General features: G+C 43.4%; 3 protein-coding genes across 3 annotated transcripts; 1 reads left to right on the top strand and 2 right to left on the bottom strand.

Annotated features, from left to right (window-relative positions):
* Positions 1-29: 29 nt before the first annotated feature.
* Positions 30-9,278, bottom strand: LOC117857557 (uncharacterized). Its single transcript, XM_034740282.2, has 5 exons — positions 9,210-9,278; positions 9,003-9,086; positions 6,146-6,720; positions 3,315-3,490; positions 30-955 (listed from the first exon to the last, which is right to left on the bottom strand). Exons 2-5 carry the CDS (start codon positions 9,022-9,024, stop codon positions 466-468), a joined length of 1,263 nt encoding a protein of 420 aa, XP_034596173.1. The 5' UTR covers positions 9,025-9,086; positions 9,210-9,278; the 3' UTR covers positions 30-465.
* A 1,340-nt stretch (positions 9,279-10,618) lies between these two features.
* Positions 10,619-14,557, top strand: LOC117857252 (pentatricopeptide repeat-containing protein At1g80270, mitochondrial). The gene is made up of 3 exons (XM_034739835.2): positions 10,619-10,868; positions 11,737-12,292; positions 13,123-14,557. The coding sequence occupies exons 1-3, from the start codon at positions 10,834-10,836 to the stop codon at positions 14,371-14,373; spliced, it is 1,842 nt and encodes a 613-aa protein (XP_034595726.1). The 5' UTR covers positions 10,619-10,833; the 3' UTR covers positions 14,374-14,557.
* Positions 14,558-14,878: 321 nt separating this feature from the next.
* On the bottom strand, positions 14,879-16,760 carry LOC117857253 (eukaryotic translation initiation factor 6-2). Its single transcript, XM_034739836.2, has 7 exons — positions 16,546-16,760; positions 16,344-16,440; positions 16,183-16,268; positions 16,038-16,082; positions 15,660-15,790; positions 15,423-15,533; positions 14,879-15,320 (listed from the first exon to the last, which is right to left on the bottom strand). Exons 1-7 carry the CDS (start codon positions 16,553-16,555, stop codon positions 15,057-15,059), a joined length of 744 nt encoding a protein of 247 aa, XP_034595727.1. The 5' UTR covers positions 16,556-16,760; the 3' UTR covers positions 14,879-15,056.
* Positions 16,761-16,835: the final 75 nt, after the last annotated feature.

Here is a 16,835-nt window from a genome sequence, read left to right as displayed (position 1 = left end):
AAGATGACAGATGGTACAAACTAATAAAATAACCCTTCAAAAAGTTCTGATACGTGGTATGATAATTCTTTCTGTTGCATGAGTACATAGTAGGCCTTAGTAAATGTTCAAGCTGTTTACCACTCAACATCTGCAAACCAAGCTTTCAAGTTCAAGTTGCACAAGCCACACCTACAAGAGTTCCATTAAGTTAAAAACAGTGTCCACAAACTTAGATTATTCATGGATAAATCACACCTAAGCAGCATCTGAGCCCCATTCTCTTGTATCAACAGAAGTCAGCATGACAGGTTAGACACTACCTAGTGAACTTCCATTGTCTTATGAGCAAAGTTATATCATAATATATACGGATCGGGAGGCACAGCGGAGGAGCAGCAGGCCACCGCAACATAGCGCCTCCCTTAGTTAAAGCACCAGGTCCTTTGCCCTTGAGATCTGCTTGGACGTCATCATATTATTCCTTTACGACGCCCATGCAAAGTATGGGCATATCGCCCGCCTCGTGGCGGTCCAGTTGCCGCATCCATAGAAGAAACGTCCCTGCATGGGTCCTGGCTTGCGCACAACGCTCCACCTGCTCAGCACTCCGCAGTAGCAGTACATTGCTCTGTCTTTCCCTGAGGAGGCAGCATATGGATTAACCTGCACAGGAGATCCCAGCATCTCATTCGGCTTATGCTGTGGTTGGACGGGGTCTGGAGAGCGGTCAGGGGATAGCTGGCAGGTTGTTGACTGTGGGGCAGGTTGCGGTTGCCACACAAGCGAGTTGGTTATAGAGAACTTGAAGCCCCGGTGCATCATAAGTGCCAGGAGGCGAGCAGTGTTGCGGGCGTCGTCAAGCCCACAGTGAGCACGACCCTCCCATGTAAGGCCAGCCAACTGGACTGCCTCCTTTAAGTTGCAGCGAACATCACCATACACTTCATGGAATGGTACCTTCAAGTTGATCCACCTGATAAAAAATAGGCAAAATACTTCAAAATCAGAACAACAATCAAGTTGCCTTCTCCAAATAAAGTTCTACAGGAAACAATTGGCCTTGACACTTTAAAAAAAAACAATTGGCCTTGACACCACACCACAAGGCTTAAAAAAATTAATTGGACATATGGAATGATGTGCGGAAATGTCACAAATAGTACTTACAAAAGATGAATTTGCACAAACCACCCTGTAAATCAGTATCAATTGCAAATGAACCTCCATGCAAGCTAAATAGTTCCATTTAGCACCCACATCTCTACTCCCGTTGCAAACACACACCTTGGGGCCTCAGACAGCCCAGAAGGCAGTTGATTTGTTGGGTTAGTGGAATAGTGTTGGGAGGGTGCAGGATGAGCTTCAAGGTTACAGAAACCATGACAAATCTGTAGCGCTAAGTGCAGTTTTGGTGGCCATGGCTTTCTCGAGTAGGTTATACATCAACCAACTTGGGTTTTGATTTTGACTTTACAGCCGACACTTCCTGCCAAATACAAGGGCATGAGTTTGCAAACACACTAAAGATGTGGGGAGCTAAATGCAACTAGTTTACATTACACGATTGGAAATAGCTAGAAAAAGGCCAGAGGTGGTCCTCTAGCTTACAGCCTGGTTTTAAGGATTAAAATATTACATGCAATGACTGCTCTGTGCAGTGAAAGATGAAAGACAGAAAGAGCATGAGAAAATAAAATAACCTGTGAAGGAGGGAAGGTTGAGGTGGTTAGTGCTGTTTTATTAAGTAGGTTCTACCTGAAGACCTCTTTAGGCCACATACAACTACAGAACTTTGCAATATGCCACATCATCATCTTAAGATCAACCTAGAGAAATGTACACTAGTGATGCCTTACACACATTTGTCTTGCAGGTGTTGGGTGCAACCGAAATGCATATACTTCACAAAAGTTGTACCTTGTTGGCTTGTTCAAATTGAAGTTTTCAGTGAGTCATGCATATCAGAAATTCAAAAATGTATATTTCAGAGGGTAGGGATCGATCATGCACATGTTTCTTTGGAAAATGGATGCAAGCAATCTGCTATCAGGGTATTTATCTATATACAAGCTTGTCAATGTGGAAAATGAGCAGAGCAATTCACCTTCAGTTTTATGACATACAACATGAACAGATAGGGAGGATATGAAATCGGAATCGTTCACCATTACTACCCAGGGCCCTAGTTCCCACAGTGCATTTTAATATTTTAGCATCCAAATGTTATGCTTCTCTCATGTGAATGAAACATAACACACATAGAACTCACGGGACAGAACAGCACCAAAAGGAGTCAAAAGATATGAATACCAATGAAGTAAATCTGGAGAAAATTTCTAATTTTCTTGTACTTTGGCAATTTGCCAGTTGTTTGCAAACTAACACCAATCATCATGCACAAAAATCATTAATTTCATCAAATTTTAGAAATTTGCTAAAAGGAATGTTTATATTATAGCTTGATGTCCATTCTACTACCCCCCAAAATCCATGTTGTTCATTTAACCCCCCTGAACAAAATTTCAGCAATTTACTTGACCAATTTATTTCAGTTACCACCTAATGACATTTGCTTCTCTCTCCACGTACAAGAGGGCATTATTTTTCTCGAACACAAGGACATTACAACTTGTGTTAAAAGTATATCAAGATTTGTTTTACGATTATTTTCATAGCTTACCATCTAATACAAAATTAACTCTTGGAGATACAAAATTGGATTCAAATTAAATATAAATATTCTTATTCCAGCATAGGATATCATGTCCTCTATCACTTGACAGAATTTAACTTAAAACACAACTTGTGCATGGAGAAACAAAAAAAAAATCTCATTAGGCGGTAGATTGGACAAATTAAAATAGTTCAGGGGAGTAAATTGAACTAAAAAATTTTCAGGTGGGTCAAGCAGGGATTTTTCATGGCAATGAAATGGTCGTTTGCCTATATTATAGATGCAGTTACAGATATACCGCACTTTTGGCCCTTGGCAGCAAACATTTGTTCTAAAAAAATATACATATGCAATGCTTTGAAAAGTGTAGGTGGCTAAAGCCTCAATTTAAAGTTAGGGATGGGAACTGAACTCACCAAAGTTTAATTCAAGTTCAGGATGGTAATTTATGCAATATGCAAATCTTCAGAAAGAAAACATGACAGCTGTATGGTACGGTCATTATCATATCCTACATTAACCTAAACCTTAAATTTATGTACACATCACATTAGGCATTGCACATGATCCAGAACTAAAAACCGAAGAGCAATCAATGCAAATTAATAGAGTTGAATAACTTAGAAGTTAATAGCCCTGCATATAGAAGATATGTTACCTGTTAAAATAAGGGGGCTTCCTGATTCTCTTAAATCTGCATTCTGACTCCAGCATTGTACGGCAGTCCCAGTTAGACCAGGTAACAATAGCAAAGTTTGTGTTCTTAATGCCCTTGTCCTCTAGCCACTTATCATGCATGAGTAAGGCTTCACCTAGAGGCACACCTCTGTCCACCTACACATGATGGAGAACTATATTACCAACCAAATACATGAAATCATCATAAAATTTTGGATCATACTCATATGAAAACACCAGTTTTCGAAATTGACACATACGACTACCACAGAACCGTGGTTTCACATATAATCTTGTTTATAGTTTAAATGTAACAGTGAGATAAAAATAAGGCGCGCACAAAACAAATGTTATTTTATGACTTGTCCAATGGATTTACTAACAAATATTGAACTTCAGAGCTCCAATACCAACATTCCCATTAGAAACAACAACGACAAAAAAGACATAAAGATATTAAAACTCATCGAATAACTAAAACAATTCAACTGATTAGTCAAGAAGAACATATCATCTGCTAACCTTGACATGCTAGCCAAGGAACAATGCTACGTTGTCATCAAATCTAATGTGCTAGGTTTTCTTTCAAGAAGGAAGAGTTCCATACAGTTTTTCTCTGGATCAATCTCTAGGCAGAGGATGCCCATATGTTATAGTAAACACATTCACAAAGTACTTAGTTGCTATCTTGATATGCCCATCAATCACTGACAAGAAATGGAGAGCGTGTCTGAATTCATGATCATAACATCCCATTGGTTCTCTCCTTATTCCTTGGATGTACTAACAGGTCATAATATCAAATGGCATCGATATGTAAACAACCAGTGTTTGAAAAGGCTTCGTTCCGCGCTCGCCTAGGCGTGCATAGTCACTAGGCGGAGGGGTACTGCCTCGCCTAGGGGGTAGGCGACGCCATAGGTGGGCTGGGACATCAGGCCACGGCGTAGGTGGGGACGCCGGCCTGCAGTGTCGGTCGTGGAGGAGATGGCGATGTTGGGTGGTGGCAGGAGAGGAGAGAACGCCGGGCGGATGCTGGGCAGGCGAGCTGCGGTGGGGGTGGAGAGGATGTTGGGCGGGCGAGGGAGGCGATGTCGAACGGTGCTAGGGGAGGTGGAGGCAGGGGCGTCGGGAGGGGGTGGACTAGGGAGGCGGGGCAGGGGCGTCGGGTGGCGGCGGCGCAATCAGGAGTCGGGATAAGGTGGAGGCACGGGGTGGGGATAACATAGGATGGGGATGTCCAACTTGGGCTTGGGCTGGGCTGCTTTGATGGGCCTTTTTTCCAATTATAAGCCCAATAGTGTCCTGTTTTTCTTTTTTCTTATAGAGTATATATACATGTATGGCACCGCCTAGAAAACGCCTAATCCCGCCTAGGCGCGCCTAGGCTCTAGGCGGAGGGTCACCGCCTAGATAGCGCCTAGCGCCTTTTGTAACCTTGTAAACAACCAAACACTCAGTGTCAGAACCTAGAAGCGTGTATATTGAGCTGAAGCACACACAGTAGCACAACCCATAGAGGTATTAGAGGTGGGAGCCGTATTTTTTTTTTAACATGGAGTGGTATATTGAAAGCATGGAAGTTAGAAAAAGGTCCAACAACCTTCCACCCTCTTAAGGTACTGTTCCACACCAAGGGCAAGCCCCAATATCATTGCATCTATCAAGATCTCTAGTAATTTTTGACACCATTACTACCAAAGAGGGCATCATTTGAAACTTTTCCTATATGAACTCTGCCCTATGAAATTCCTCCAAAAATCATAAGTTCCAAAGTGTCCCTAATCAATGGTGTGCTACTGCTTTGAAGCATCAGGAACTTCCAGGCTTAGTGATAACCATAGCAGACACTACGACTGGACACAAAAGCTATAATGCACCTAGTGACTTACTGTTTTAAGTCTACAACTCTATTGAGTACAGTTAATTCTTTTTATTTGACATCTTAAGCACGCGCCATCAAACATTCTAGAGTTTGACCATTAATATGTTTAACAAGGTTGGGTAAAATATCATTTTAAATAAAAAAGATTTAGTGGCCCCAGTTACATCTGAAATACTAGCAATAATTTTATTTCATTCTCATGCCACTCAAAGGAGTTTGCAAGTCTTCTTTCCCAAATCTGAGCCAAAATAGGCCAGTCAAAAGTTGTAGATTATTTTGTCATCTGGAATGGAATAGCAAAATGTTCAGATGAAATTTGGTCATTTACTAACTACCAGGTTGAGAACAACCAAAAAAGAAGTGATTCAGTAAAATTTTCAAAACAGTATCAGCAAGAACAAAAGTTTTCTATCAAACAGGTACAAGAAAGCTACCAATGAGATCAAGCGCAAACATGGAACAAGATATGCTAGTATAGGTAACTTATAAGAGACCTATGTTGGATAATGGTGGAACTAGCCAATAATGATCAGAGAGAAAGGGTTGTTGTATTGCATTAGAAGGCCCCATTCATCAAACCTCTTTTTTCTGTCACTTTATTTGGCCCCTGTTTTCTCAATTCATGGCTCCACCATTGGCATCATGTACATACAAACTATGGGTCATGAACAAGTCTTTGTCTCAGTCATCATTTAGAATATGAATATAAATGTTACCTTATGGAATCTGGTTACAACAGACACTGGTGGATCTGCATTTGAAAACTTAACTTAAAATTATTAAAATGTACTAAGCTCGATAATTTGTGTTTATATCTTATATAATTGGCACTAGCATAAAAATTGATTGACTCCTTGCCACCTCATGCTCAACTTATTTCGTATCAATGACCTAATAATTATTACTACATTGGAGTATCCACTGACCTGAATCTGTTGTATACCAGTAAGCTCCTTGCAGAAGTCAGTCAAAAATTGATGATATGTCGGCCGAACATATGTTTGAAAGCATTCTTCCAGTTTCCCAGTTGCACTGTTAACCAAGACAGATGGAAACTCAATGATCTCTTGTGGAAATGGATTGTTCACCTTGTCACAGGTTGCTTCAAAGTCAATAACCACAAAATATTGAAATTCCTGAAGTTGTGCATCATGGGGGTGACCTTGGGGGAGCATCTTGAATGGAAGATACTGAACTCTGTTCTCAATAGGAAAGCCATGATCCCTATTTACTTGATAAAATTGGCTGTCAAAGCCATAAGGTAGTGGCTGACGCACCATTTGGTAATCCGAATAAATATATGGCCAAGCATAAAATTCTTGTCGATAGAAGGGTCTGCTAAGGACTTGGGTTGGAATAGGAGATGCCTCCCAGACTTTTTCCACAGCAACCACATCATTCCGTTTTTCATTGTTCTCAGGAAACCCTTCAATTCCACCTCTCTGCTCAATATTTGGCTTGAGGCACCCTAGTGGTGCCTCATTATTAACTTGCATTTCCTCTGCATCAAAGAAACTATATAAGAAAATGACAAAATAGTACTATCATGGTCGCAAAGTAAAACCATCCATGCAGTTAGAACATATAATATGCATCTACTCAAGACATGGCATTCCATCCTGATATTTAAAGACTTGGCCAAAGAACAGGATACCAAGAATAGGAAGGCGTCTTTAGTACACCAAGGCCAAAGCAACATATGACTGACAAAGCAAGAGGTATCTTGACAGAAACCTGAACATTTGATGCTCAACAGTAGCAACTATTGGTCCACAAATTAGGGTGGCTAATATTTAGCAAAGCTTCAGTCATGTTCATGAGTATGCTGTGTTCATATGGGTGATGTCACCAAGTACTTTGAACTCTAATATGTTAGCTATAGTTCTATCTTTGTCAGCAAAAGACATCTGCTGTGATTCAGATCTTTTTGCATTTCCTGAAGCATACAGAAGTTTCCCAGATGTTGCAAACAGCCTGTTAAGTTTACAAGTACAATCATTAAGTGGGCTCATTTGGATCACGGGATATTGTAGGATTTTCGATTTATCAGGCTAAATATGTTTTGTCTCCCTCCTATAACATCTGGAATGAAAAATGATTCTGGTAATTCTGAAACAGAACTGCTACCAGTACTTTTGTAAGAAAGATGCCCACAGGTAGACGTGAAGAGCTCAACTTAATGAGCGACACGTTTCAAAAATATGGGCTAATGCTGATGAACTGCTTGCTAGTGTCTTGATGTTTTTCTTTGATCCACAAAAGGGGCGTATCCAGTGCTGAAAGCTCCCACACAAGGTGGGTTCTGGAGAAGGGAATTCCTAGACAGCTTCACCATCGCAAAATTCTTTTTAAATTCTGCAAAGAGGCTAGTTCAAACCCACGGCCTCCAGGCCGCAAGTGGAGAGTCTCTACCATTGCGCCAAGTCCGCCCTTCTTTTTGATCCATACTCCAAAGTTTTTTTCCCTTCTTTTGTGTAGGCATGTTTGTTTATGAACAACTGAGGTGGAGTTCCTCATGATTTTTTTTAACTATAACAAGGCAGGTATATACAATGGATAACAGAAAGAATTAGAAAAGCAAGCTATACAAGGGACACTAACTATTGAAATTTTATTTGGAATTACATTCTGCGCATATTTTGTGTTTCACTATTCTGGATCCTCAATACTTTAACTAGTTAGCCTCATTGGACCATCATTAGACCATCAGCAACTGCATTTCAGACCACTCTGTGGTCAAGGTACACTAATGTTTTTTTAGCATAGTATAACTTTTAACAAACTGCACGCATTGCACATGTCAAGTTAACACATCAAAAGCTGAATAGCGTAGCAGTTAACAAAGGACTTCTCCCATTGCTAATAGTTGCTCAGCTACATAAGAGGGTCTTTATTCGAAACATCCAATGCCAGTTAAAGAACTCCCAACATTCTGAAATTAAAAGACTACCCAGGACAGGGTTTTAAGAGCATACGATGATGTGGAAACAGCTCTTCTTGTGTTAAACCTCACAGTAAATAATGAAGGAACTCCAAAAGATCAGCAATAGCATAGTTGCGGCAACATAAAAACTTATTAAATAATGATATCAGCTAATCTAAGCAAAATAATACACATACACATATATACAATAATTCAACAAAAAGTCCTGCTTTTACTGGATTTTCAGTTAACCATCAGTACACCATGACTACATATGCTGTTGTCAAATCAAATGCTGTGGTGGCTTGAAATCTATAATTAAATGTAGTATGTACAAGTTTGCTTCCCATAAACCACAGAAACATACTAGCATAACCGAAGCAGTGCATCTTTTCTTAGCACAACACATCCCCACTAGCACTGAGCAGCAATGCCATACTCCAAAAATATCCGTTTACAGTTTTACTAAGAACTACCAAAATTAACCAAGAAGCACTACATCGAGCGAATTTCCTCACATGTTATACCACCTTCAGTAAACAAGCAGCAGCAACTCCCAGACTAGGACACAAGCCAGCACAGCAAACTGTCACTACACTTTTCTACATAAAAAATGAAATTTCGAGCATAATGGCAGCACTAAAGCAGCATATAGGACCCATGTACTGTGCGTTCTGAGTTATCCGAACGCTCAGTGGAACTCAGTTACGGTGGGAGCTTCGCCGGACCTCCCTCGCAGAGAATTCCCACCGAAAACCCACGAAAAATCGCATCTTTTCGCCACTACAACTCAGAAGGCGCGACCTTCCACACTGGAAATGTAGTCAGAAAGCAAGATCTGGGGCTGGAAGATGTCTGACCTGCTCGTTCGCGATCAATCATGGCCGTGGGCAATCCCGCTGCGCTGCACCATCCGGATCAGAGCTCCCCCCGCGCCACACAACCTGATCTCCCGGGCAAAAACCCACCAAAAAAGATCGGGGCAAAAAGCAACAGATCAGTACAGACGACGAGTAGATCGAGCAGGGGAAGGGTCCGGCGGCAGGGGATCGGGGCGGCGGACGTACATGTGACTGCGAGAGCCGGAGGGGGGGGGGGGGGGGGGGGGGGGGGGGAGGGGAGGGGACGGAGGAACAGAGCGGCGCGGTCACCACGCGACGCGATGACGACCCCCTCCTGCTTCCGCTTCCCCTTCCCTTCTCTCTCACACGGCTGCCGCACGGAGACGGGGATCGGGCGCAACCGCCGAACAGCGTGCAGCGGCGGGGGTCCAATGGATGGCTGACACGGATGGCTTCTGGTACCTGTTAGCGGCGGTGGCGGGCCCGGGAAACCCGTGTTTGGTGGTGGAGTCGGCGACCGGCGCCGCTGGCGTTATCCGTACCCTTGTTTCGCGATATCACATTCCTGGCGAAATAAATTCAGCTTTGATCCCGTGCCGTATTTTGAACTCTTGGATTTTTTTAAGGCTGTTCCTGCCCATGATTTTAACAATTATTATGTACCTAAATATACACTATATCTAGATGCATAATAATATTTATGAAATTAAAAAAAGCTAAAATAACGTACAATTTAGAATTTGGAACGGAGAGAGTACTTTGTAAATATCAGAATGACACTAAAGTAGCCACATGATTCGACTCAAATAAGAACCATGTATTCTAGTGGAATCAACTTAGATTTCAAAAAGATCATATAGGTACCTTTAATTAATGAATGTGAAGTCTCGATTGGGAAGGTTCACCTCTCAAGTCGGAGAAAAACAAAATCATGTGTACCACATGCGCGATAACAATCGTCATGTTTACATGTGTGAAAATGTATAATTACCTCTTAATTTTTTTCCACTCGTTCAAATTATACGAGCAATGGTTAGATTATACCTCTTTTTCAAGTGAGTAGCAACAATGTTTCGAGCTTGCACAATTATAATTTATATTTGCATGAGTATTTAAGGTATTCTAAGACTAGGTAATACTATTAAAGATAATAACTCTAAACAGCTAAATCAATATGCGCGTGCGTTGAAAGATCACTTAATTGTGTTTAAATTTAAAAGGAGATTTATGACATACGATTCTGTTAACACTTGAAATTCTTCTATATATTGAAAAATAAATAGGAAAGAAACGTTAAAATGAGTGGCCAACATTTAACAACATTTTCATATAAAGTCGAAATGCACACTATTTGTTTCCTTAACATGCTCATCCAAAATAAAATTATCTCATCTCATGACTAATAACCCATTCAACAAAAACTAAACAACTCCTAATTGCATATATGCATATACGGATGGAAAAAAAAAGTAGTCAGACTCGGATAGTTATCGAATAACATATCGGTTCCTCCCATCAAGTCATCATCCAAGTTCAGAGAGGCGACAACCCATTCCCGTGTACGCTTTCACGTGTGGCCGCAGCTTCCGTTGCCCTGGCAGAAATATCTAAAAACCCCGCAGGCCGCAGCCGTCAGCGAAACCGCATCGCCGCGCCTCCGCTCCGCGCGTCGCGCTAGGGTTTTGGGTTGCTCCCCATTCGCCCCCAAAAGCCAGCCGCCCCGCTAGGGTTTAAGCCGCCTTCTCCCTTCTCCCTTCTCCCTTCTCCCTCCTCCCCTTACCGCTTCCCTCGTTAACACCTCCTCGGCCGCCGCCGCCGCCGGCGCCGGGAACCCTCCCGCAGCTACGCCATGTGGGCCCTCCGCCGTGCCGGCAACCCTCTCAGGTAGGGATCCTCCCCGGCTGCCGATTCTCCGATCAGGTCTATGTTTTGTCGTCCCCCCTGATGCGCGGTGCGCGCTTCGTTCTATCGGCGTAGTTAATCCGCGTAGCGCTCTAGTTCGTGGTGTTTTTTTTTTGGTTGTGTCGCGGCGCCGAGCAGATCCATCTCTTCGTTTTTTACTCCGCGAGGGAAACGTGTGATCACCTGTTAGGCGTCGTTTGGATACTTGATCCCCTCCAATCCGTACGTATTTGGTAGGGATTGACGCGGAAATTAGTTCATTTTCCACCACAATCCATATGTTTTGGGAGGGAATGGATTTACCCAAACAAGGCTTGGGTAGCGATTGCTTGGAACAGGCCTATTGGGTGATAAAATTTACATCTTTGCTGAGTTGTTCATTTGTTTGGGCACTTTTGTTTCTTCAGTCAACACTTTTGTTTGGGCACACTGTGTTTCAGTGCCAGTCTAAGGATAACAGTGGTAACCCTATCCATGTAACTATGAGATTAGGCTATTACAGATGAGTATTGTGCACAGAACATATTAGTTGTGCTTGAACGAGAGCAATGTCCCTGCTTGTCTGTTCAATTGCTTGTTCATGTTTGATGTTTGAAGCCGGTGTACCTATTCAATCTGCATTTGAAAGCCTCAGGATCATTGCTGTCAAGGCTTCCAAGTTGAACATGACAAGTTGTATTTGAAGCTGGTGTCCTATTTCAATCTGCATTTGAAAGCCTCAGGATCATGCCTTCTAGTGTTCCATATTGCACATACAGTTTATTGTGATATTTGGCTCTTGCTAATTGTTTGCTGCTCACAAACAGTTATTCTGATATTTGGCTTTGCTAACTGTTTGCTACTGATTTAGGGTCCGTGCACAACAAGTTGTGAGCGCACGTGGTTGCGCAAGTCTTGAGGTGCTGCTAAATGCAGATGCAAAGGATGTAGAGGAGCATCATGAGGGTAATTGTCAGAAAGCTTGCTGCTGTTGTAAGCCAAAGTTGCCAGCCTTTCGGTTGTCATTTTCATCAAGCCGGATTGCTTTGGGTAGGAGTTTCTCCTCTCAGGCAGGTGCAAGTTCTGGTAACAAAGATGATTTGTTGGAGGATGGGTTTTCTGATCTGGAGGTTCCGCCAGAAGCTGATAAAAAGGATGCCAGGTTGACATCTGAAGATAGTTCTGATGAAGATGCCGCTGATGAAATTGGCTTGCCTGATGTGGATGCTGATGCAAAACCTGAGAAGGAGCACATGAACAGGGTCTCTGATTCCATCCTCCTTAAAGCTATGTTGGAAACTCCGAGGCATGAGGTCACTAAAGCACTTGAAAAATGGGCTAATGATGGCAATGTGCTCGATAGGGGCGAACTCTTTTTCGTTCTTCTTAACCTTCGAAAGCGGAGGTGGTTCGGCAAAGCCTTGCAGGTATTTTACTTACCAAGGAGATTTATTTAAATTGGCTGCAAACTTTGACTATGTTTGATAATATGTCAACTGGTTGATATGCTTTGCTACTTGACTTGCAATAGCCTCTTAAAGGGAAAATTAAGTATTTACCACCCACATCTAATGCTGAAACGTATTTGCAGTCTGAATGATATTTACATATAGATTTTTCTTAAGTACTTACTTCATAAGCATCTAAGAGGTGACGAGAAGAAGAGCGCAAAGATCCTTAAGTAATAGCTTAGGATGGGGTTGGATAAAATGTTGCCTTATGAAAGCATAGCATGATAATCCCAGGTCATATGAATGCTACACTAACTGCATCCTTGCTGCACATCTGTATTTCTAAATAATGTTTTGATGCTTTGTTTTGTTTCTCTCAAAAGGCTATTTGTCACTTTCTGCTCAACATAGCTTTGTTCGTTTGATTCATTTTTCTAACTATGATTTCCTTAATACTTGATTCTTGAGTCTTTCTCGGCCTCAATATTTTACCTTTATTTATTGCAAATTATGTTTATCCTATGTACGCAGCTAATGATCTAGATTACATTTCTAGTTGTCTTAGAAATAATGATAACAGCCTTCATGGTAAATGTATTTATTGCGCTTTGTGCCATCACTTTTCCAAAATACACGTAGGATGCCCTTTTTTGATTAATTACAATTGGAAATGATTACTCAATGAAATATTCAATTATGCTTTACAGTATCCTTTGAAGAGATTACTGATATTATTTCAAGGTAATCGCTTACCTTCATATCTGCGCTCTTCGACTTGTGAAATAATTTTCACCATTTTTCTGCAGCTTCTGGAATGGGTTGAAGAATCCAAACTGCTTGAGTTTGTAGAGCGTGATTACGCTTCACGCGTTGATTTGACGGCTAAGGTTTATGGCCTTCACAAAGCAGAACAGTATATTGAGAAAATTCCTGCAGCTCATAGGGGTGAGATTGTTTATAGAACACTTTTGGCCAATTGTGTTCAAGAAGCAAATGTCAACAAAGCAGAGAAAGTCTTCAATAGGATGAAGGATCTTGGATTTCAACCTACAATATTTTCTTTCAATCAGCTTCTGCTACTTTACAAAAGGGTGGACAAAAAGAAGATCACTGATGTTCTTGCCATGATGGAGAAGGAGAATGTGAAACCATCTCTCTTTTCATACAAGCTCCTTGTAGATGCCAAGGGCACATCTAGAGATATAGAGGGTATGGAGAAGGTCATTGAACAAATGGAAACAGAAGGTGTTGAGCCAGATCTTACGTTTAAAGCTACAGCTGCAAGGCACTACATATTTGATGGTCAGCGTGAGAAAGCAGAAGCGCTTTTGGAGTCAATGGAAGGTGATGATATCAACACAAATCGTGCTGCTTGCAAGATTTTGTTACCTTTGTATGCTTTTCTGGGCAAGAATGATGATGTGGAAAGGATTTGGAAGGTGTGCAAGGATAATACTAGGCTAGATGAGTGTCATTCTGCTATACAGGCCTTTGGTACGCTTGGTGATGTTGAAAAGGCAGAAGAAGTTTTTGAGAATATGTTTTTGAGATGGAAAACACTCTCTTCCAAATACTACAATGCTATGCTAAAGGTGTATGCCAATCAGAACCTCTTAGACAAGGGAAAGGAGTTGGCAAAGCGGATGGATGAAAACCATATCAAATTTGGGAACACAACTTTGGATGCGCTTGTGAAGCTATATGTCGACGCAGGAGAAGTGGAGAAAGCTGATTCCCTATTGCACAAGTTATCTCAGAAGCATAGGATCAGGCCTCAGTACAGCTCATACCTGATGCTGCTTGACTGTTACTCGAAGAAAGGAGACGTCCACAACTCAGAGAGAGTGTTCCATAAGCTGCGGCAGATTGGCTACACTGGGAGGATCAGGCAGTACCAATTGCTGCTCCATGCATATCTACATGCAAAGGCCCCTGCTTATGGGTTCAAAGAGAGGATGAAGGCTGACAATATTTTCCCCAACAATGCTGTGGCGACTTTGATTACAGCTACTGATCCGTTTGTTAAGAAGAAATCGATATCCGACTTGCTCGATTAGGGGGGTAGTGTGAGATCCATCATGTTGCCATGCAATGCATGTGCTGCTTTTGGCATTCTGCTAAAGTATATGGTGAGATAATAACGTCCTAGTCTTGTAATGAACTACTAGTGTTCGTTTGCATTCGGACTCCCGTGCTTTACTGAACTTTTGAGTCATAGAAATTGGATACGGTACCATAGAATCCCTGTGCGAGTTAATCCTTCATATTATTTTTTTATGCCCATTTTCTTGATCCACTAGCGATCAAGATGACTAGGTGAGCCTTTGCACATCATTTGCTTGTCAAATTCCTAATTTGTCCTGCTTGAACTCGAAGAGGTTAGCCGGTAGCTTCCATAAGCTTGAGCCGATTTGTAACGTGATAATGCAGTCGCGTGCACAAGTATTTTGACACTGCTCGTTTTCCTGGTTTCAACGGAGCATCAATTTGAAATTAGCAAGCTATGGCACGAAGAGAATGCTACTGTGAAGTGGGAACCGAGCTGTTCCACCAAGAGAATGCTAACACAGGCAGAAAACATTCTTAATCTCGACCAGTTCTCATGATACAAATAGCACGTAGGAGGATACAGCAGCAATGTTTATGCTGGTAATTTGGCTAACACGGTTGACCACCCCAGCAGCAAAAAAGAACTCTGCAGAACCTATTGCCTTGCCTTCGGCAAGTTCAAGGCCCTAACTCAACTCTTGAATAAATCCTGAACCATGGAGCTCTTCACGTCTGAACCCAGGGCACCCGGGCGGGGGTCCCTGAGCCTGAAGACGCTCTCGACCACCGAGACCTCGGTGGCCGTGGTGTCGGAGCCGCAGAACGCCGTCCAGTCGTTGACCGCGATGCCGGCGGAGATGACGTCGCTGCCCCTGTTGACGGTGCCGGCGACCAGGGGCACCTGCAGCAGCGTCGACAGCTCGTCCAGGTCCTCCACCGACGTCTGCGGGTGAACCTGCATGATGAACAGGTTTCAGGAGCAGGGATTAGTGATCAGTAGTTTCGACTCTGCTCGCATGATGTCTGATGTGAGAAGCTGGGTTCGATGGGGGCTTACGAGGCCTCCTTTGTTCGTGAAGGTGCAGTAGCTCCCAACCAGGATGTTGCCGGCAATCGTTTGCCTGAACACTTCCACCCCAAGAACATCTGAGATGACCTCCTCAGTTTCCTGTCTCCCACAAAATTAGTCAGGTTTTCAGATTTAAGATTAATTATAGCTGCTTGTTTATCAGATGCATGGAACATTTGGAATGCAGAGGTGGAAATTCCCAAGTGAAACAGAGAGGGGGCTTGCCTTGTCCAGGTCAGGGTGCGTGAGAGCGACGTAGTCGTTGCAGGCGATGCAGTTTCCCAGGGCGGAAAGGCGCTCGTCGACGCACTTGACGACCACCTCATCAGGCAGGCTGTTCCTCAGGTGCTGGATCTCTGCGAACACGAGAAAACAGATGTCGGCATGTCAAACCATGGTCCCAGTGGATACTGGATAGTGGAAGAGGAAGCTGACACGATGCAATGCCATGCTTGCTCTGTTTCCCCTGTCTCTGAAATAAACAAAGAGAAGCAGTTCCCCCAGACAGCAGCTACTCCTGAATTGCTACTTGAACGCACTTTTCATCGAATTTGCAATTCAGAAACGGTACTGGACATTTGCAAGTGTTCGGTAGTATGGTACCTTGATCGGTGGCGGTATGGGGAAGAAGCAGCCCTCTCTTGTTACCTGACAGACAACAGTTAACGCGAATAAAACATGTTAGAGGCAAGCTTCAGGTCCATCGAATCAATTCACCGGAAAAAGCAAAGCGACGCGCGTTTCTCACCGACGCAGAGCCTGCCGACGATCCTGGTGCCGGCGATGGAGGATCTGACCACGGGGACGGTGCCGGCGAGCTCGGCGTCGAGCACACTGCATACCATGCCATGCCACGCCAGTGTCAGAACGAAAAACAGAGCACAATCATAGCAGGGAGGCGAGAGGGACCTGTAGAAGCTCTCGGAGGCTTCGGCGGGGACGAGGCAGTAGGCGTTGGTGAGCCTCGCGAAGACGCCCACCTCGCACGAGTTCTCGAACTTGACGCCTGCACGCGGATCATCATCGGGACACGAATTCATTCATCAAATCAACCGCACGCACAAATTAAACAGCGGCAACGGAGCAAGGGACGCGCAGGGAGGAGCCTTACGGGACGCCATTGTCGGTCGGGTTGGCTCGCGAGCGTGGAGCTCTCTCTCGCCGGCGAGTAGGGTTTAGCGAAGGGGCGGGCGCGCGCGCGAGGGTGGGCTGGAGGTGGTGGACGGAGACGGGGGCGCTTTGCTTGCGGATTTGCGTTTTGGAAGCGGAATCTTATACGCCGCCACAGCCAGCGCCAGGCTCTCTGCGGAGCAATTGGGGTCGGTTTCGTTGCCCCCAAGTCTCCGCTTTCACCACGTTATGGTCTCGGGTCGACGGTCTGCGGTGGTGCCGTTGGAGCCA

Source organism: Setaria viridis, chromosome 5 (genome assembly GCF_005286985.2).
Source record: "Setaria viridis chromosome 5, Setaria_viridis_v4.0, whole genome shotgun sequence".
Lineage (NCBI taxonomy): Eukaryota > Viridiplantae > Streptophyta > Magnoliopsida > Poales > Poaceae > Setaria > Setaria viridis.
This window is presented reverse-complemented; position numbering and strand designations above follow the sequence as displayed.